At 36.8% G+C, this 23227-nt stretch overlaps 1 protein-coding gene across 1 annotated transcript in view; it reads right to left on the reverse strand.

Annotated features, from left to right (window-relative positions):
• Positions 1-23227, reverse strand: part of GRIA4 (glutamate ionotropic receptor AMPA type subunit 4) — a 462811-nt gene that overhangs the window by 21188 nt on the left and 418396 nt on the right. The window contains exon 14 of the mRNA XM_049889438.1: positions 21811-22058. Within this exon, the coding sequence (XP_049745395.1) occupies positions 21811-22058 (248 nt within the window). The remainder of the gene's footprint in view (positions 1-21810; positions 22059-23227) is intronic.

Raw genomic sequence — 23227 nt, forward strand, 5'->3', positions numbered from 1 at the left:
ATGACAGTACAAGATTTGCATAAAATGGCAATATTGATCAATAATTTAACATCAAAATTGTGAGGAGAAAAGTTTTATAAGTGGGAAAACAATTCAGACCCATATGATTTATGATAAGGAACACTGGAAAAACATTTTAATAAGGAAGGATTTATTAAAAAAGGAAGGATTTGGTTTGGATTTTGGATAAGATACATGCAATTAAGGTAATGTTGATAGCTTTCTGTTTCATACTCCAAGTGAAGGAGAACTGAACAAGTTAAGTAGATGCTGGACTAGATTCCAGGATTTGTCTCTAAATTGCATGTTATTTGGTGTTTGCATGACTAATTCCTACGAAGAAATGAGTCTGAGGAATGTGATTGCTTGAAGGGCACTGTGATTTTTGTGAGGATCTGTCAGTAATTTAGTCAGGAGTATTAGCTGGGAACTGTGATAAATGAAATTTTGAACTCTATTTTTAGTGTTGAAGGTTTTTTGGTAACCCTTACAAATATCTTATGCAATTTAGTTTCATGATTTTGTGGATTTTAGGTCACTGAGCAGAATTGTCTAACCTATTTTGGATTATGGATCACTTTCAGTATCTGATGAAAGTTATGAATACTTTCTCCCAAAAGAGACACAAACATACAAAACCACAGATTCTTATAAAGAAAATACTCTACATCCTACTTTGGTGAGTGCTGTCTGGGGTCTTAAAAGCCTGTGAGTGGCCATCTAAGATATTCCACTGGAGCAAGGGAGAATGAGGAAAACCAAAGACACAATTTGGTGAGTGCTGTCTGGGGTCTTAAAAGCTTGTGAGTGGCCATCTAAGATATTCCACTGGAGCAAGGGAGAATGAGGAAAACCAAAGACACAAAGGAAAGATTAATCCAAAGGACTGATGGACTACAACTACTATACAACTAGATGGTGCCCGGCTACAACCACTAACTGCTCTGACAGGGATAACAACAGAGGGTCCAGGACAGAGCTGGAGATAAATGTAGAACAAAATTGTAACTCACAAAAAAAGACCAAACTTACTGGCCTGACAGGGATTGAATAAACCCTGAGTATGGCCCCCAGGCCCTCTTTTAGGTCAGTAATGAAGTCACTCCTGAGGTTCACCCTTCAGCCAAAGATTAGACAGGCCCATAAAACAAAATGAGACTAAATGGGCACGCCGGCCCAGGGGCAAGGACGAGAAGGCAGGAGAGGACAGAAAAGCTGGTAATGTATCTCACAATGACGTGTCGGGGTTGGCAACCAATGTCACAAAACAATGTGTGTATTAATTGTTCAATGAGAAATTAATTTGGTCTGTAAACCTTCATCTAAAGTTAAAAAAACAAACAAACAAACAAGAACAACAAAACTCCCACAGATTGGCATGCGATTTTAGGAGGTTTATGAACTTGGAAGGGCAATCATGCACATAGTTTCGAAGTATCCATTTTAGATTCTAATCATACATTTTAAAGATTAATTAATGACTACTTTCAAGTATGTCTTAAGGGTAGCCTTTCTATGACCAATGGTGGCTCCAGAATTTTGATACAGAGGAGGTTTTAAGGCTGTGATTTGCCTGAAAGGGTCTCCCTAGGTACTAGCCTCGATCTGTGGCCACCCTGCAAGTGCATCATGTATGTGTGTGGGGTGGTGGTAGTGGCTGAGATATACTGCATGTTAAAGCAATAAAAATAAAATAAACTGTCTAGAGATACTGTTTTTGGGTTAGAGATACTTTCAGTTAGCTTATGTAATACTGAGAAAATATCAGTTATTCACTTGAATAATTAATTTTATTTGGGTGTAGCCTGGGGTGCTGTTTGATGTTATATGCGGATATAGCTTTCCCAAGCCACCTTCTTGTTATTATCACTCTCTGTGACCAAAATATACAAAAGGGAACTTTGTTTCAAGATTAGTCTACAGTTGCCTAGATTTTGAAGTGCTTCAAGTTACCTCTGAATATCATTAGCTTTTTAAACTTGTGATTATTATTATTCTAAAGTAAAATTTCAAAACTGCAAGAATTGGTTACTGACATATTTACTGTCTGTGAGCTGCTCAATCAGTACAGGGCCTTTCACATAGATGGACTGTGATCTCTTGCTGCCTGGACTCTCCCCTGCCCCAGCCCCTTGGTTCCTTCCTCTCCTTGACCGTGCTTCTTATTCTCCTTATATGATTTCCAGAATTCTAAAACATGCCACGACCACAGATCATGTTTATTTCTTCTAGTCTTTGCTGACTCCTAAAAATTTTCTCCAGTTGTTTTAGAGACTGAAAATTCTAGAATTTTGAGCCAGAAGATAGTTTGGAGGTTATGTGCAACCTCATTTAACAGATGTGGTCAGTGGGACCTAATAAGTTAGGTGACTTGCCCACCAAAGCCCAGCTGGGTCGCAGGTCTTCTGCCTTCTGGTCCAGTGCTCTTCTTCACAACACTACATACCCTTTGCTTCCTGGCAGTGCCCTTTCCTGTGCAGTTAAACTGCTTATTCATTCCTCCTATGGCTCTCTAGGAGAAATTTTTCTTTTCCTGAAAAGTTTGTCAAGCTTGGTGGGGATTAGCCCTCAACCTTTGCAAGTTCTTTTACTCATAAATATTCATAAATATTTCCTGCCCTAGTAAATTGGCAACTTCTGGCCTCTCTGAGTACTCCTTGAGTCAAGACAAAATTTAAAAAGCAGGTAGTCTTACCAACCAAACTGATACATCTTGAATGCTCAAGAAACAGTGCAGTAGATATTTAAAAAACAAACAAACACCAATAACCTTGGTGATGACTTGATTTGACTAGACGGTAACTTTTTTTTCCCTCCTGGATAGACCTAAATAAGTCTATTTTAGTACAGGAGGAGCCTTGGTGGTGCAGTGGTTAAATGCTCAGCTGCTAACTGAAAGGTTAGTGGTTTGAACCTGTGGGAGGAAGATGTGGCCGTCTGCTTCCGTAAAAATTTACAGCCTTGGAAACCCTATGGGGCAGTTCTACTCTGTCCTGTAGGGTCGCTATGAGTTGGAATTGATTTGACATCAGTGGGTTTGTTTATTTTAGTACATGCAAGGCTCATAATTACTTGAGTTCTAATGTCGTTTTTTGGGACATGTAATCTTGGATATCCAAGAACAGCATTATAAGGAATATCCAGTATAACAGATTAGAAAATTTAACATAGAAGAAATAGAACTGTAAAAACAAACAATGGAATAACAGGGCCCAACCCCAAAATGCAAGCTCCTCTCCTGTGCCCAATTATGAGTCGGACTTGACTCGATGGCAGCAGGATTCGGTACCCAATTATCCATCATTGTTGTTGTTGTTAGGTGCCATCGAGTTGGTTCGCACTTATAGTGACCCTACGCACAACAGAATGAAACACTGCCCGGTCCTGCGCCATCCTCACAATTGTTGCTATGCTTGAGCCCATTGTTGCAGCCACTGTGTTAATCCATCTCATTGAGGGTCTTCCATTAAGAATTGTTTTTCTTGAAAGTGTCTCTCAAATTTATCTTTTCATTTCCATTACATGGGCATCACCTTAGTCAAGGGCTTTATCACCTGATGCTGGATCTATTGACTCTCCCAATCCATTCTCTACTACCCAGAGTCAGAATAACCTTTTTCTACTTGTTTATAGTGCTTTGTCTTTCAAAAATCTGCAGAGACTCATGATTGTCTCCAGGGTGTTATTCTAACTTTTCTGACATTCAAGGCTTCCCAACACTTCAGTACACATATACCTTAAAGTTTTACTTCATTACACTTTATTGAGTCAGATGCTGTCAGGGTCTTCACGTTCTCATTGAATCCTTGCACAATCCTATGTGATAGGATTACTTCTCCAATTTACGAATGAAGAAAATGAAGCCTAAAGCCACATGGCTGGTTAACGGCAAAGGTGGGATTAGAACGTGGGTCTGTCTAACACAATCTCGTAACCACACTAATTAGCCAGTCGGGCTAGTTTCTCTATAGTCCAAAGATGCCTTATTCAGAATTGACTCCAAACTTATGATAGAACCTTTACCAGGAATTCTTCCCACCTCCCACCCCCCTTAGCCTTCCCAATTCCTTATTTTCCAGGGATATTCACTCATTCAGTCAACTAATATTTGTTTATCAACTAGTATGTTTGACCCTTCTTTTTTTTTTTTTTAATTTTTATTGTGCTTTAAGTGAAAGTTTACAAATCAAGTCAGCCTCTCATACAAAATTTTATATATGCCTTGTTATATACTCATAATTGCTCTCCCCCTAATGAAACAGCACACTCCATCCTCCACTCTCTCTTTTCATGTCCATTCCACCAGCTTCTGATCCCCTCTGCCCTCTCATCTCCCCTCCAGATAGGAGATGCCAACATAGTCTCATGTGTCTGTATCGATCCAAGCAGCTCATTCTTTGCCAGCCTCATTTCCTATCCCATTGTCCAGTCCAATCCCTGTCTGAAGAGTTGGCTTTGGGAATGGTTCCTGTCTTGGGCTAACAGAAGGTCTGGGGACCATGACCACCAGAGTCCTTCTATTCTCAGTCAGACCATTAAGTCTGGTCTTTTTACGAGAATTTGGGGTCTGTGTCCCACTGCTCTCCTGCTTCCTCAGGGGTTCTTTGTTGTGTTCCCTGTCAGGGCAGTCACTGGTTGTAGCCAGGCACCGTCTAATTCTTCTGGTCTCAGGCTGATGTAGTCTCTGGTTTATGTGGCCTTTTCTGTCTCTTGGGCTCATAATTACTTTGTGTCTTTGGTGTTCTTCATTCTCCTTTAGCCCAGGTGCGTTGAGACCAATTGATGCATCTTAGATGGCTGCTTGCTAGCTTTTAAGATCCCAGATCTCACTCTCCAAAGTGGGATGCAGAATGTTTTCTTAATAGATTTTATTATGCCAATTGACTTAGATGTTGACCCTTCTTTATGAGGTCTTTCCCAGATATTCTAGATTCTATTTATCTCCTGCTTATTTTTTTTTAATTTAAATTATAACAGCTATTATCTGGACAGAAACCCTGGTGGTGTAGTGGTTAACAGCTACGGCTGCTAACCAAAAGGATGGAAGTTCAAATTCACCAGGCACTCCTTGGAAACTCCTTCAGTCTCTACTCTGTCCTATAGGGTCATCATGAGTCAGAATTGACATGATGGCAATGGGTATTATCTGGACCACTCACATGTTCTTTGAGTCATACCTTACTTTACAATGATATCTGTATACATCTTTTTTCCCTCTTGAAATGCAGCAACTGTGTCTTATCGTACTCTTTATAACATTCGCAGTTCTTAATAGAGGGAAAGGAATATAGTAGGCATGAAATAACTACATGTAGAGTTGACGCTGAGTGAACTCATTTGAGATGCTACTTTGCAAGCAACGCATTAAAGTAAAAGTATAGTGTGCTGCATAACAAAAGGAAATCCTTCGATCATGACATCTAATAGATTTGAGGATGATCTGGCATGAAGAGTGTTTCAAAACAAAGGAAAACAAAAAAATCTTCTAAACTGTCTATTAAGTGTTGGTAAGAGATACATACAAATCTTTAGTCCGTATTTGGTCTATTGTATAAACAAAATCATCTAGGAAGATGCTTCACAAGATTATAGGTAGCTGAAGGTGTCACTAATTCACTTTTGTGGGAATTCCCACAAATTCACTTTAGAGAAATAAGAAAATGATAAATGATAAAATCAAATACAAGTTTCTTGTGTATATCAAGAGAAATCTGATACTCCCAACTGAACACTAAAATAAAAATCCCAGATAATGATATTTGTTTACAGCTCCCTTCTAATATATTTAAGTTTGGCAAATTAAACATATCACTTTTAGAAAATTTCTTGTTATTGAATTTACTACTTAAACACCAAAAAAAATGAAACCCATTGCCATTGATTCTGAATCATAGTGACCCTATTGGACAGAGTAGAACTGTTCCATAGGGTTTCCAAGCCTGTAATCTTTATGGAAGCAGACTGATACATCTTTCTTTTCCAGAGCAGCAGGTGAGTTTGAACCACAGACCTTTTGGTTAGCAACTGAGTGCTTAATCACTGCACCACCAGGTCTCTTAACTTACTACTAAAATAAAAATAAAAAACTCGTTGCCATTGAGTCAATTTCAACTCATAGTGACCCTATAGAACAGAGTAGAACTGTCCCATAGGGTTTCCAAGGAGTGGCTGGTGGATGTGAACTGACAACATTTTGGTCAGCAGCTGAAGCTTTTAACCACTGCACCACCAGGGCCCCAAGTTATTACTTAGTAGAGCATAATTAGTAGAGTGTAATTCAGCACATTAAAAAAAATTAAGTTTATTATCAATTGAGACTAAATGACAACTGTATGTTTACTCTAATTCTATTAAGATTTATTTTACTGCATTTTAAAATATAATTTAACTCACTAAATATTTCTAGATAACATTCATGTACAATACTTTGTTTCTCGTCAAGTTCTTGAAAGTAAAAACTACCCAGTTTCAATTTTTGTCTGTCGCTGAAGGTTTCAGGTTCCTCAGCACTAGGTAAGTATTTGAATACTAGTCTCAAAACAAACTGTGTGATCTTGTTGCACCTACTCCAACTTCTGGCTTGGTTTTTGGTTAGGCTGGGATAGCACAAATAGAAAAAGGAAGGTAGGTGATCTAAAAAGGCTTCTTATAGAAATAAGGATTATTTAAGTATGAGGTAATGGAACCTCGAAAGGAAGCTGTCAAATGCCATTCAAAGTTCTGGACTCGATAGAGGGCTTACAGCCTAGGGTGGCGTGTGGCTTTTCTGTTGCTCTCTGAGGACAGTTAGAACCTAAGAATTCTAAGTCCATGGGTTTTTAAAGATTTTAAGACTACGTCACTGTAAGTGAAGACACAAGGTGCTTTTCTTTGAGAACAATGGATCTCATATTTAAAAACAGGAAGATATTTTAACTTTTTTTTAAATTAAACAATTCAAATAGAAAAAAAATGCCCCAAATTTAAATTCATAAAATAGTCTCACATACATTTTCTTCTATTGGTGTTCACACTAGAACACAGCACATGGTTTTTCAGTTATTTGCTCCTTGTCAGAAATTGGGTACTTTTTTTTTTAAGTTATCAATTTGAGAACTTGCCTTAAATATTTTTTAATATACTTATTAAATCGAGTGCAATTAATGTAAGCTCAATACTGAGCAACAAAATCAAAAATGGTCACGTTTCCATTTAAAGTTACCCAAAAGAATTAAAGCCCTGCAGAAGCACCAAAAATTCATCCCTTGTGTGAGATTTCCATAAAATATTTCATAAGAATTCAAAGTACACATGCATTATATGCCAAGCGTTCAATGCTTAGGCTTCTGTATTTGGTTACCACTGCAATATAATGGTCTACATAAACAGCCTGTATTGGTATTAAAATCAAATTCACGTTTTTCCTATGTGCCTTCTCATGTATGCTGCTAATCGCATGACCAATATGATTCCTGCTCAGAATACAAATGCCTCTAACAAAAGTATATGAAATGATTTTGTCTGTTTGAAAAGCTCTGAGTTCCATTTAAAGTTATGTTGAGCTTCTAAACACATCTGTAACAAAAGAACAACTGTATTACTGCAAGATGATGACTATTTTCTGGCAGCAGGTTGCCAGGATTCTCATTCTTTTTGCACATTTATTCCTCCTTCCTAAACTTTCCTTCTTCTTGAGCCCTATGTGTCTCAGCTACCTAATCTTAATGCTTTACTAAAATGTTCTTGGCTACTCAATATTTAACCTCCTTAGAGGGCAACAGTAACAAAGAAATACTGTCATACAGGACCAGGAAGCTGATCCCTTTATGGTGCACAAGGCCCACCTTTGTTCTAGTACCTCAAAGCCTGGGGGCTTTTTAAATCCTGCCACCTGTTTCTTCCCTTGGGATTCTGTCCGATTTTTTTTTTTAATTGTTGAGATGGCTGTATTTTGTTATGTATATTTTCACCAGAATAAAAAAAAAAATTTTTTAAATGATTGCTTGACCGAGCAATCTACTCCTAGGTATATACCCAAAAGAACTGAAAGCAGGAACGCAAACGGACAGAGTTTGAAACGGAGCACCAAGGCGAGGGATTCTGCTGACTTCCATGGAAAACGACATATAAAGTGAGAGAGGTTACAGTAGAGAACCATATAAAGCAATAGAAAAGAGGCGGGGGAAGAGGATCTATAAGTAGGGAGAAATAAGACTCATGACGATATTTCTTCCCATTCCTCTTACTTTTATAACCATAGCTTTCATACACTTTCTTAAAAATCAAATCAATGAGTCTATATTTCTTTAGGCCAAAAGTCCATGGCAGCCATATTTCAAAACATGTTATTAAAATTATATTGGCTTCTTTTTATTTAAATTAAAAATCTTAATAATGATACATTTCTATAGTAACACTTTGTATTTGAGTCTTAACATTTTTGTGACCTCTTACTCATTATTATTTGATTGACGGTAAGTATCCATATTCTACATAAAGAGAAATTAACAACTAATAAAAATTTCCTGAGATTTATGCAAGAATTTAGTCCTTGATGGAAGGCTGGTCCTAATATTTAATGATGATGAAAAACATAAATGTGTCAGCATATCACTGGTACTACCTGTGTGAAGGTTTTTTACCCCACCCCCTGCTACAACAACTGTAAGATGAATGTTCAAATAACTATTATGAATAGGTGGCAAGCTTGTTTCCTGATGCTGGGGTTAAAAATATAAATGTATAAAGAAAAAGGGTATAAAAAATAGGTGGGGGAGGGGTTTCCTTCAAATGGATGGAACCCATTCTTTTGAAAGAAAACTCCCCTCTTACCTTGGTCCTGGAGCTGGTTAGTTCTCCTCTGTCCTCCTCCTAGGGGAGAAATACCCAAAGTTAAACAATAATAGAACATTGTCTTGTATTAAAGTCAAGTTCAATTCTGGCCAACCCCTTTCTCAGGTCTCACAAGACACTACCAATTGTCTGATATACTGGGGCTTTACTGGGTTTAAAATTCACTTTTTTAAAAAATAATTTTTATTTAAAATTCACTTTAAAGGATTAAGCCAAAGGGAGATGAACATCAACTGTGTAAGGGAAAGAAAAAATTCTGTCTGCTCTTCAGTCAGACTTATCAGAAACTTAATAAATTGAAGACTGGCTTAGAGCAGGGGAATTCAGGAGAGTGCGTTGCTTGGGTAATTTTAGTCAGCTGGAGCGAATAACGGTAGGCGCATCATGGGGACACCTAGAGTTCCTTAGAAGAAGATATGCCTCAGTGTTCTCAGTCCATCTCTTTGGTATTCCTCACTCTCTTTTGAGAGTACAGCAATAGTGCTACAAGCGACACCATGTTTGGAAGCATTGCTGAATCTGATATGAACAGGAAATATTGTAAAAATAAAAAATATTAATGGATCATTAAATGGAAGGGTTAGGGAAAACTCTAGGTGACAGATATTATCAGAAACTGTGTGATTGTTTTATTTTTTTTTAAACTGGGAATTACATGCTGGATAAAGATTTTTTTTTTTTTTTTAGTGTGTCTATGCCAAAGGGTCGGCAGTTCAAATCCGCCAGGCCCTCCTTGGAAACTCTATGGGGCAGTTCTACTCTGTCCAATAGGGTCGCTATGAGTTGGAATCGACTCGACAGCGCTAGGTTTTTTTAGGTTATGTCTAACTAGGAATCCTGACGTCACTGGAGAAAAATGAGGCAGCATGGTAAAAGCAGCATGGGTTCGGGAATTAGACAGGAACGGACTTTAATCCTAGCTCATCCCTTCTCAGCAATTTGACCTCGAGCTTCAGCAGCATCGTCTGCCCAAGTGAAGGGAATAGCACCAAGTTCAAGCAGCTGTGGGGGTCATATAAGTGGACAATCTACTTATAGACGTGTGCTTGGCACATAGTAGGTAGTTATTAAATTTCCATTTTCCTTGCCATTACATACCATCTCTGATATGGTCTTTTTTTATTTGAATTAATTTGTCTCTTTTGGGCTAGTCTCTACCTAACTGAGTACACAGCCAGTTCCTAGTTACCCTTTGGCATAATTTCAGAGGTGGTGATTGGCCCCCGTAAAAAAATAAAATCAAATACCAGACAATTGATTGAATTCTGTAAGACATGAAGGAGAGTGGAGACCAAGAATGAGCCTGAACCCATACAAGATCATGTGCTATTGTTATTTAACTTTGGGTAGCTTATTAAAATTCTTTATCAAGTAAAATAACATCAGGTGAGAAAATGGATGTACTCTGGAACCTCAGGTTGTCACAGTATATTGCAGAGATATCAAAATGTGAGATGTTATAAGCATTACCATAATGGCTATTATGAAAATGTGCAGAGAAAAAACACTACTTGGCAGATTCTACGATATGCAAAGCTATCTTGTCTTCATCTATTACTATTACCATTTGTTTAGCATTAGAGTCAGCCTTGAACTTCAATCATCTTAGAATTACATGATATAAATATGGCATAATAAGGCTGCTTTAACTACAAACATGCAAGTTTTTACTTAGGAATTTTAACTTCACTCATTATTTTTAATGCATATTCCAAAACTGGCTATTTTGACAAACATTTTATCCACTAACCACTAAAGATTTCAAAGAATATATACAGAAATAGGGCACTTCCTTTTTACTGAAACAAATACATTCTGAAATTGTGAAGTTGTGCTTAAAATGAGAAAAGAACAAATTGTGTTTTATGCAACACCTACTTCATCTATGGAAGTCACTTACGTGACAGAGTTTTGAAGGAACTGTCTTTATATTCAGAAGTGATCTGAGAATCTATGAATAAGAACAACCATAGTCATACTGCCTGGACTGGGTCAAATTACAGTGGCTGTGGAGACTTCATGCTTCAGGGCACAAAGTGATTGCTATTTGTGATGAAGGAAAAATGAAAAAGAAATTAAATAGTACTGAAGTGGTTAGCGTTATTATGGTGCCCTTAAAAATCACCTTCTCAGGTATTTCATATTGAAACACCACGGGATGCCATGTTACATGGACTGACTGTTATCATATCTAAATATGGAAACAAATGCTTTGTTCTCAAGAAAATCAAAACAAGTCCTTCTACCTGCATGTGGTGCATTTTTCTCTTTTATTCTCCCCTTTACATTATCCAATGAATTTTGTCAGATTTTTACCTTGCCAAAAGTTTGATATCAACGCCTAATTTTAAAAGTCTTTTTATATAGGTATATAAGACCTGTATCTCTAGCTCTGCTGGTTCTTACAGAGAAATGCTTTCTTTAAATATCTTTCCATTTCACAATGTAGACAGACTGCGAAGCAGCTATTTACTAGAAGAGTGATTTATTTAATCCAAAACTAGACAGTCTTCTACAGAGTTTCTGGGAATGAACTTTACCCCAGTTGCATTAAGTATCTGCAACTTCAGAGAGGCTCAAAAGAATTCTTTGGTTGTTTTGCTAAATAAAGATGGTTGAGGGTATGACTCAGAATCCCAGACTCTCAAAGTGCGAAGGGAATTTGGAGGTGACCTACCACATCTCCTCTCTAAGAGATGTGAGAATTCCTTCTACTTCTACTTGAACAACTCTGATGTTAAGGATCTAAAAGCAACCCTCCTCTCCCCCCAGTTTTCTGGCCAGTTTGAAGTATTGCAAAATCCTTCTTCGTTCTGACCTGAAATCTACCTGTGTGCAATTTCTTCAATTTGACAAGAGTTTATCAAGTTTTTGATATCAATTAAACATTATAGTTTCTTGACCTCGATATGGGTATTTTCAAACTGTCTTGAAATCACCAACATTGGCAAAGCTACAGTATGGAAGAATCACATCAACTGCTTAGTATGTTTTCGGGGTAAACTGTACATTAAAAAGGCCTCCACCCCTCCCCCATAAGAGCACTGGAGAGAGTCAGAAGATCTCTTTTCTAATCTCAGCTGTGGGACTGTGGACAAGTCACTTAACGTCTCTAATTTGCTGTGTCTTCTGTAATAAAATGACATTGAGAGTTGGTTGTTAAAAGAAGCAAGTGAAAAAAATACATGTAGAATTGGTTTGAAAACTATAATGTGATACCGTTATCATTATTATTGTTTCACTTAAGGAATATACTGCTTAGAAATTTTTAGAGTTCTATATTAAGCCATGTATAGAAAACATCTTTTGTAAGTAAAAAAATTAAAAATAACATTAATTAAATGATATAGTAACTGAGTCTTTGGCTTTTATAATATTATCATTATTATATCATTTTAATAGGAAGTAATTTTTTTTTTTAACCTATGCCCTTCACTTTTTTTTTTTTTTTTAATTATTTGGACAGCCCTTTACTTTTTACTCTGAGAAGCAATCTGAGGTCAGCTTTTCTTGGATCCTATTTACTTCCGACTATTCTTAAATATGGAGCCCTGATTTTATCCTTAAATATGGAGCCCTGATGGTATAGTAGTTAAGAGCTTGGCTACTTATCAAAAGGTCAGCAGTTCAAATGCACCCGCATCTCCTTGGAAATTTTCTGAGGCAGTTCTACTCTGTCCCATAGGGTTGCTATGAGTCAGAATCAACTCGACAGCAACAGTGTTTTTTTGTTATCTTCAAATACAATATCCAAGGATTAGGGTATTTACTGGTGTGGGATTCTGGATACCTGGGGCTTCATTTAAAAATTTCCCTTTTTAATGCTTTCTTTTTTTATTCCCTTTTTCATGATAAAGGCACTGGCAACATAGGGTAACTGTATTTGTTGACTAACGCTTTTATGATTTTTTGTGATTGTAGTGTTAAGTGTCTGAAAATAGGCTCTGGGAAGCTAATGATGCTTTCTCTTAGTTTCTGATAGGATCTGGCCTGTTACCACTTCAAAAAGAGATATTCAGAAGATACATATTTTCAGCCCCAAATCAGAAACAACCAGGGTTCCATAACAGCAGAGGCCCTGTATAGCTCTTGGCAGTTTTTATGCTATTGTCAGTGTAGTGAAGTAGCAGTAGGGAGGGGTCCACACACTTACATTTCCTTGTAAAGGGAGGAGCTGTTCTTGTCATATTCATTTGATTGATTCCAATTTAACTCATTTTGGCTAACTAAATATTTAGCACCTAGAGAAAACACTGAATTTTTAACATTTCTGTAAAAACTTATCTGTGGGTTAATTTCTTTGTTGAAAACCATAGAACTAAAAAAAAAAAAGAGCTAAATAAAGTCTAGTTTACTAATTTACTTCCACATGATATGTGGGCTTTGTATGGTCAGTGGTATTAAAATGATATGGCCCATAGATTTCTCCCATACTTCAATAATGTATACTTTGAAAAGCAGCGTTGATGCTCGGGGTATTTTTGTGACTTTTATTTAATCTTTCTTAATTGTTGAGTTATGTGATAGTAAAGGAGCATACTGAAATGGTTTCACAAACTTTTTGAAAGTGTTTCATTTTGAGGAAGATTCCTAACAATGACTTTTAGATTTTCAGAAAGTGTGGAGGCTGTCTCTTTAAAATAAACTACACGAAAAAAACATTTCTGATATTAAGGAGAATAAACAATATGTTCATAGTATTTATAGCTCCTTTTAATGTAATTATTACTTACAGAAATATTATCATAACCAATATAATCCTTTCTGAGAAGGCTCAGGGCCAGCACTAGGTGTTTTGGAGAACTGAATGGCAATTTTCTATTTGGGTTTTGCCAGATGCTCATGATACTGTATATTTGTAGCAAAGTTATCGCAAGTGTGTCTTATTTCACTCTGAAAACAAGATTTATAGGAATCATTTGTTAAGGAGGAATAAAACATTAAAATACAGAAACTACAGTTCCTTATTCCTAGCTAAATTAGAATAGAATGTAATTCTAAACCAAAGTCTTTATTATTTTCCAGCTCATTTCAAATGACTGTCAAATTATTTTATCTTCTTTTTCTTAAATATGAATCATAAACCAGGGCTCTTCTTGAATGATATTATCTTTAGATACAAAATGAAGCTAAAAATGTCTAAAATTACGCATGAGTGGCTTTCCATATGCTATGCTGAAATAAATGGGTACATATTCATTTTTACGAAAAGCCATTATTTATTTATGATGTGCTAAGTAGATGCTCCATAGTATTAAACTGCATTAAGGCAACATAATACAAAATTCAATACTTAGGAATAGATAACATCATCCATAATAAAGTGAGTTTTACAGAATTTAATTACAGGCATCTTGGAGTTTAATGGGTAACCAGATCACCATCACACTCTCCAAATCACTGTGTGTATGTCTAAAATACCCTTTACATGTCTTAATTACAGCAAGTTTAAGGAGGCCTGTCTTCCCTCTCTTCTGCAGTATATTCTACCCCCACCTCCACCTTGAAGCGCTTGGTTAAGAGGCTTCAGGCACAGTAAGGGTTGGAATCTACTGCAGCATGACGATTCTCGTCTTGCTTTATGAACTGTTCGATACGTGAGAGTTATGATCTCTCTGAGACCATTTAATGGTTCCTCGCTGCAACAATTTGTGCTGAAGCAGCCCAAATTCTAATCTTCCTGGCATTCTTTCCTTCAGGAAGGTAAGTTTGGGGAATAGAATCCAATACAAATGATGTGCAAAATAAAAAAGAACTGTCACTTGACTTTTACTGCTGTTCTGAGGATAAAATAATAGTTGCTCCTAAACTAAACACAGGCATCTTTGTAATTGTAAACTCCAAGAGCATTTTACAGCCTGAAGTCCTATAAGGAACAGAATTAATCTGACACAGCTCCCTTAATCACTGAGTGTAAAAAAAAATAGGAACAACAAAAAACCTCTTTTGTGGGGAAGAATCCCCTATGCCACTTAAATATTAATCCAGAGAACGCTGAAAAGCAAGATAAGAGGAAATGGAGACAATTTCAATAGAAAGGAGAGAGCACTGACATTTGATACATTCAAGTCTACTTTGGCTACTTTTAAGGGCAACAAGCACCGCCCTCCACACACCAATCCCATACATACATTAACTTTTTACCTTTCACCTGAATGGTACCATCATAGGAGCACCATGGAATGGCCTTTGTGCCCCTTCCTGTTACGGGAGTCTAAGTCTCTAATGCTTGTAAACCTGTCAACTCATGCTTGCCAGGCAGGGTTGGGAATGCTGAAAGCCTCACATGGATAATGTATTTGGTGCAGTGTGTTTAGCTTGCCACTGGAACATTAAATGTAAGCAGCATACCCACACATCTGAGTACAACCACCATAACTGACTCAATATAATGGCAAATATAGCAGCTCCAGGTATGCTAACACCTGCAGCTCTTGCCATTTTTCTAGTTCTAGGATTCCTGGTTCCATAAATGTCCCTTTCACCACCTACACTCATACCCCAATCCTTTTGCTTTGGAGATCCTTTCAGATGCTTTGCTTTAGTCTTCTATCTTCTCACTAATACACCAGAGTTGTGCCTCTGTGTAGATTTCAGCATTGCAGTGCCTTCAGGGGGACAGTCTCCCCTCCAGTCCTGGTGCTTTATAGCTTTAGCTCCAGAGAATCCATACCTGGGCTTCCACCCACCATGGCAGAAAGGGAGACCCAAACACACAGAAAACTGTGTGCACTTGCTTTGCCGTTCCCATGCGCCTTCTCAGCCTGAACACTAGGGCTGCAATTGATTCGGGAAACCGTTTCTTACAGTGAGATGATCTCCAAAGATGTGTGACATAATATGAAAACTGTACATCTAAACCAAGGGGAAAAACTTAAATACCCTACTAATGTATGGTAAGCACAACTATAGATTTTTAACATATTTATTAAATATCAGATGATGAACTTTGATCTTAGATATAACTTTGTTTCCAAAACATATTTGGGTGGTTATAAGTTCTGCATTCATGTTGGTTGTGTGTTGTCACCAAATTAATCTGATTTGTACAGGATATAGATATTCTTTTCAGAAATTATAGGATTTGTCTACAAGGCAAAAGCGTGGGACTAAAGAACAACAGTTTGGAATTTTGGTTTCTCTTAAGAATGTCAAAATTGAGATCTACTCTTAGACCTTTCATCAAATCAGGTTGTGAAGGCTTAAATAAACTGTCACATTTCTTTTGTAGAAACAAAAGGGCCACAAATTACCCAGTTTTTCAGGCAAGTTACTAAAATATGACTTTTAAGTGTAATGGTTAGAGAGTAAGGGCCAAGCATTGAATTCGGAAACTTTTCAATCTGGTATTGCCCAGCGCACTTCAAAGCATCCAAAGAACAAACAACTTGAAAACAAGGTAATTCTCAATTGAAACTCAAAACTGATTCGTGGGATGAACTAGCAAATGAATGAAGGCAAATTATTTCAGCTTTTTTTTGTTTTTTTTTTACTAGTGGGTAGAATGGAAAAAATGTATAATGCTTCCTGAAACTTAAAGAAATGCAGGAACAAAGTCACATTTTCTCTTGTCTTCATGAGGAAATATAATTTTAATCATCTTTTAATTATAGGCAAAAACTAAATGAAAAATCTAGAATTTCAAATGGTTATAGAAATTTTTATGCTTTCTATAGTATTCAACATCCAGGAAGGGAAGGATAGAGAATATGGGTTCTAAAGTGCAATTATTTTTCTCTGGTGCACACGTAGCACTGATACCTTTATCATGTGACATCTGTTTGTGCACACAAAATACTTAGTACCCACAATACATATCAGCGTCTCTAATAGCAAACTGGGTGTTTAAGCGTATTATGACAGGGAGGAATTTATATGTGTCTCTCTCTCTCTCTCTCTGTGTGTGTGTGTGTGTGTGTGCTGAGAGGTACAAGTGATTTTTGTGTGTGCATTTTTCTTATTCCTAACCTGGCACATAATATTCAAAACATAATGGGAAGCATAAAAACTAAGTTGTCTGTAGCATTTTTTAATGTGGCACCAAGAAAGATGAAAAATATTCATGAGCAAAGATATCTCTTTCAATAATAATTAAAAAAAAATGTGTGCACTAATCTGCCACAACTCATTTCCAGAAGATGAGTTTAAGGTTTATTCATCTGAGACCAAGTGCTGCTCAGGAATATTATGTACTCAGCTTGAAATTTTTCTACTTTTAAGTATTTCTAGCATTTGTATTATGTATTCACAGTTGACTTCTTACTAATGCAAAGAATAGACCAGCTTTATTTCCACATGCAACCTTCGGCAAACTACTTCTTTCTAAACCTTCCAAATATACCTGAGCCGATGATTAAATATGTCTGACAAATTTTACAGAAGAAAGTGGTTCTTTAGGATAATATATTCTTCATACATGGATTTGAGTATTAAGCTCAATATGTTTCCTACTGAATCCTCCAAAGTGCAAGAAACGTAATTTGACCTACAGGAGAACTCTATCCACATTGACCTCCCCCTTTTGCCATGCTATTGATGTGGGGCTGTGACTTGCCTATTGTAAGCTAAGCCTGATGTCCTGATTTCAAAGGCTTCAAAGGCTCATTCCCATTGCTATGGGTCCCTATGACTGGCATCAATGGAGCTTTAGTTTTTCCAGGCCTCACCCACTGATGCAAGTTCCCTGGAAATGGCTTTCTTCTGTAACATCATCTTTTTTTTTTTAATGACGGAATATTATCCTATTACAGGCACAGCTACATAAATATCTTTAAAGAAGGTAAAGTTTGGATGAAATTATCACTGTTGAATAATAAATTATTTTTTTAACTTGGCTTCAAATATTAGGGTTAAGTAATGAGTCCTTATTAGGGGAAAGGGGTGTCTTCAGATTTGATCCACTACTTTGTTCCCTGCATGTACTTACAGATGCCAGATAGTAAGAATATCTCTAAAATAGATATTCTCATCTGACAACTACTTACTAGTAATTCTGTATTAACCAAAATTAATTCACCCTGACCAACCTTTAACAGTTTTACTTATTGTATAGTAAAGTTGATAGTAAAATATATATATTTGTATATATGAATAGATAGCAAAAATATAGTATATATGTATATATATATGCATATATATATAGTATACATGTAGCATATATGTAGTATATAGTATACAATAACATATAAACCTGTTGCCATTGAGTTGATGCCTACTCATAGTGACCCTACAGGTCAGAGCAGAACTGCCCCATAGGGTTTCCAAGGAGCGGTTGGAGGATTTGAACTGCCGACCTTTTGGCTAGCAGTTGGGCTTTTAACCAGTGCGCCACAGGACTCCACAATAACATGAAGTAAGCTATTTATAGTATGTAAAGTTGATAGTATTGATAGTAAAGCCAAAATAAATATAACAAACTTCCGTTCACATCTAACTTTTACATTCCATTGCAATGCAATCTAAGTATATGTATTTTAAAACAAGCTTTAAAAATGTCTCAGCCAGGGAAAGGCTTTCACAATTGTTTTGGATTGTTAAGAGCGTTGGAAAAGAGGTGAGAGAGAAGGCTGTAACATTGATAGAAGCATAAACAACATTGTATGTGTGAAAAGAGAGATAATATAAAAGAAGACATTTTGTCCTTCTATCTCACAATAAGACCTCGAAGTTTTCTTTAGAAGATAACTTTGAAAAATAAAGACAAATGCCAGTAAGATTTAAGCTCTTTCACTCTTTGATATTTATAGCTTCTAGGTATATGTAATTGCTTCTCTTTTTATATTAGAATCTATGAATACTAAGTTTAACAGTATCAATATACCTGGCATCATTTTATCACCTAAAAATTGGAGAATCTACGTCAAAGTACTATAAATCAATAATTTCTGGGCATTATAATTTGGCCTTCTGTAACGTAGAGCTGTTAGTGATAGTTTAAAGCTTTTAACATTTCAATTTCCATGTCCAGCAAAAAAAAAAAAAAAAAATACTAGTCTGAAATAAAGTCTCTCTGAACAATAAAGAGCTCCGTTTATCATTTTCTACCACACAGATGGGCACTTTTTTAGCCCAGTCACAGGCACTCTTGTGATGATCCAGATTACATTTGTTTTAAATTCTACATTAAAGGCCAGTTTCTGACTTAGCCTCCTGATTTTATATCACACTCTCCCCCTTTTCTGTGACATTTATTCTGAAGCATTTTGGCCAAACAGCAAGGCCTAGGGATTAAAAACTCCTGAGACCAATGGAAGATTACTAGTCATTTCCCTGAATTCTCTCGTTAAGCTTTCCTAGAAAGAAAGATTACTGTTTTCTTAAAGCCTCATGTAGTCTAATGAATCAAAACAGTAGTGTGTGAGAAAGCTAAAGCTAAGGGCCAGGTAATGACAATGCAACAAGCAAGTATCACTATATCCAGAGCTATTTACCTAAAGACCTGGTTGAAAAAGATAGATCCTATAGGAAAACAGACTCAGTTCTTACCGAACAAACAAGGCAGTAAAGTTTCAAAGATGCTCCTGATACAGGAATGCCCTCTAGATCTTGCTTTAATGAATGTGATTATTTCGAGTTTGCTTCTGTAAGCTAAATCATTTATGCTGAAGATGCCTATTAGTCCATCTCTGTATTAGTTTGCCTCCTCTGAAACAGAAAAATCCTAGCAGAATAAGAAGAATTTAAACCTAATGAGCCTCCTGCTTAGGTGGGCTGGGGGTAGAGGCGGTGGTGGGTAGGGGTAAGGTGGATGCTGGTTAGCCTTCAGTGCCCTTCCAATGTTCTGAAAGACAGGACAAAATGACTGTGGTTTTGGCATGCAGAGGCCAGCTTGTTCAGGAAATTGTGGCACATATAAAACAAAGCACATAAACAAACTCTCCATCCAGGAAGCGGAGTTTAACAATTGCCTCATTAACAAGATTCAGGGAAGGACAGGAAAAGAGGGGGAAGCCAATGGCTGATTACTATACAGCTCTAGACAGATGAAGCCCTTCAGCTTCTCCCCAAACAATCCCTGTAGTGTGGATTTGACAAAGTGGCACATTTAAGAGGGAACTCTCTTGCCATCATCAATGGGAGTCAGGCGTACCCGTATCTGCGGGCCAAATTCAGTCCCTGGAGCTTGGCTTTATCAGTAAGACATAAGACAGAGGACAAGGCAGCTACAGCCACAGAGAATTAATTAAGAGCAGAAGCAACAGCCAGTGGGTGTACTCAATAGGCTGAACGCTGATCTACGTACCAACCACTACTGCTTTCTCCCCTCCTATTTCGTACCCAATAGTCTGAACGCTGATCTACGTATCAACCACTATTGCTTTCTCCCCTCCTATTTCTTTTAAATTATTTACACTAAGGTGCTCTTACAACTGCTACTTCAATAAAGATTTCTTTGCTATTTGGCTTCATTGAAGTGACATATTTCCCATACAAAATACACCCTCAAAGACTAAAAATCTTAATGCCAATTTAAGTTTCTGAATGATTGGAATCTTTTTGAGCAGAATTTTATCATGGACGATTTATTAATTTGGCTTTCTCCCTGCACATTTTTCCAGTTTCATATGTGATGTTTGTTAAAATAAGCCTGATTGCAAAATTGCCAGAGTCCACACCCAAATTTGTTTTTGCTGAGTAGTTTTGTTCTCTTTTTAAAAATTTCCCTTTTGTACCGCACCATACAATCCTAGCTAAGTATTCCAGTGTTGCTTGCAAACACAAAATACTGGTTTAACACAATTCTTTTGGGTACTAGTATTTGTTTCCTACAATCTCTCCTGACCCCTGCCCACCCAATGCGCATACTGAAGGCACATTACAATTCCCATTTTGAAACCAATGAAAACAATCCTGTAACTTTCATATTGCTTTTCATTTATGCTGGGCAATAGAACAGGTCTCATTACCTTCATTTTTCACTGGCTTACCAGAGACATCATTTTTCAAGACCAGGTTCTTGGTCAAATCCTTTAGCAAAGATTCTGACTTCTTCTTGAATCTGTGCTTTGTGTGACTCTCTCCTGAGCAGCGAGCACTAAGACCAGAGTAACTTGTCAGCCGTCACTGTTGTCTCCAGCCTTGCTCTAGACCCAGCTATCCAACAGCAGCCTTTATTGCTTAAGGAAAATAGGAAATTCTGCCTCCTGGACATAAACATGTGAATCCTCTATGTCCAGGACCAAGAAGGTGAAAACAGCAGTTTTTACCAACATTTCCTTAAGAATGAAAGTCTCACTTTAATACATGTGGATTGTTATCCACATACTTAATACTTTGCTTATGAATCACATTTCAGGGTGTATCTGAAAACATTTTTGGATTGTCAGTGGATCTAATTTTACAGATCTTACTTATACCATACTCCCTTTGAAATAGGTGGGAGTGTGACTTGAGTAAGCACCATAAAACTAGAGCCCATTACCTCCTCTGATCATGCTTGTTTTTGTAAATGGATGTGATTTCAAAATTAGCACTAATACAACCTCAGGATAGTCCAAAATAGAAAGATGCCATAATAAATGAAATATCAAAATGGAAAAAAAAGTGGTTTGCTAGGAAGAAGTCGATTTCTTCTCCCTCAGAAACTAGCAGCCAGTCATAATTTCAAAAAATAATGATAAACTATAGAATTATTACTGACACAATGACAGTGTAGGTTTTGGTGGCTAAAAAAGTCGATGAGATCTAGAAGCATATGCTACCCATGTTTTAGGCCCACTGGAAACAGCTAGTGTTCAACCAGTTTGGTTTTTATATGGCCTTAAAAGATACATATCAACTATGATTAATCATTCTAAAATTAAAAAAAAAAAAAAATTACCTGATGGTTGACCAAAAAAATGAAATGGAGAAAAAGAAAACAAACAAACAGATAAACATACCATGTTCACATACAAAACAAAATAATTCTGTCAGGGACATCAGGGAAGGTGGAATACTATAACAACACATGTTATATTGTTATACTATTCCACCCACCTTAATGAGGAACCCTTGGGCGTTGCTACTCCATAGCCTTTGGAATCCAGATTTCCTCCCACTTTCATCGTGTCACATGGCTTTCGCTGCTCAATGTATTCATTCATAGTGGACTCCAGGAGAAAGGCAAATTTGCCCTTGGATTTGCGGACACGAGCTACTCCCTCAGCTGTAGTCCTAGTGAACACTGATGGCTCTGCTGATCGCATGTAGGTCCACATCTTTTCATACACTGCTATTTTTGATCTCTGGAGGAAATGAAAATAAAATTAAATACAGGAAAGAAGGGAACGACATGTTAATATTGACTGAATCAAGATCAGGATAAAAAGCCCTTTAGTACTTTTCCGTTGCCCTCTAACTCCACTTTGCCTTATAGTAATGGTCATCTTTTCAAATTGGAAAATGGCCTTTTCAAACTATTTAAGGAAATTACTGAAATGGTACACATTTAAAAGTGATATTTGAGGAAGAGCTCAGTCATATTACCTCTTGCCATATTAATTACCACACTCAACTGCTTAAATAAAAACCTTTGCCATCAAGTTGATTCTGATTCATAGCGGCCCTATATGACAGAGTAGAACCGCCCCATAGGGTTTCCAAGGAGTGGCTGATGGATTTGAACTGCCGACCATTTGATTAGCAGCCAAGCTCTTAGCCACTGCACCACTGGGGCTCCGACTGCTTAAATAGCACCTTATTATTTCCTTCTGATGTAGGATGCCATGAAGGCTTGAACATTTAAAATCATGTTTTATATCACATTATGGTAAACTTGAAAAAAGACCAGAGATGGTTTGATTTCAGCTTTGCCAAACTCCTCTTATTACTACACCTGTTATAACAAATAAGATACATCTGTTATGATCCAAAGTTTTAAAGAAAACCATTCTAACATGTATACAAAGTACAGTTCATAGCAAGTCAGTATTTGAATACCAAAGGAGGAGGAGAAATCCACTGTAGTTTACAAACTAAATATCTCTAACACAAGAATCAAACTCTAGGTCTAGCAAGACATTTTTAGGTTTTTTTTTCTCACAAGATTCTCAAGTATAAGATATATTGAACTTTAAAGAGAAATGATTCCTGTATTTCCACATTTATATTGTAGGAGAGTTAATCATTCTAACCCCCTAATTTCCGTCCAGAAACTTTTTATTTTTGTAAATTACTTACTTGGGCTCTATCTATTTTACTCCCTCTATTAATTTTTCTTTTTTTATTTAATTTATCCAAGTACTTTTGCTGTCATCTGCATCCACATTAGATTTTTCATTCACACATACATCTTTAATATGACATATATCTAAAAGAATTCAAATGTCTGCAAAGGACATATTTAATAAGATAAAAAAGCCTGAATTCCATTTGATGTTTGATAATACAATGATTCACACAGACTATTTGCACT

Source organism: Elephas maximus, chromosome 7 (genome assembly GCF_024166365.1).
Source record: "Elephas maximus indicus isolate mEleMax1 chromosome 7, mEleMax1 primary haplotype, whole genome shotgun sequence".
Taxonomy (NCBI): Eukaryota; Metazoa; Chordata; class Mammalia; order Proboscidea; family Elephantidae; genus Elephas; species Elephas maximus.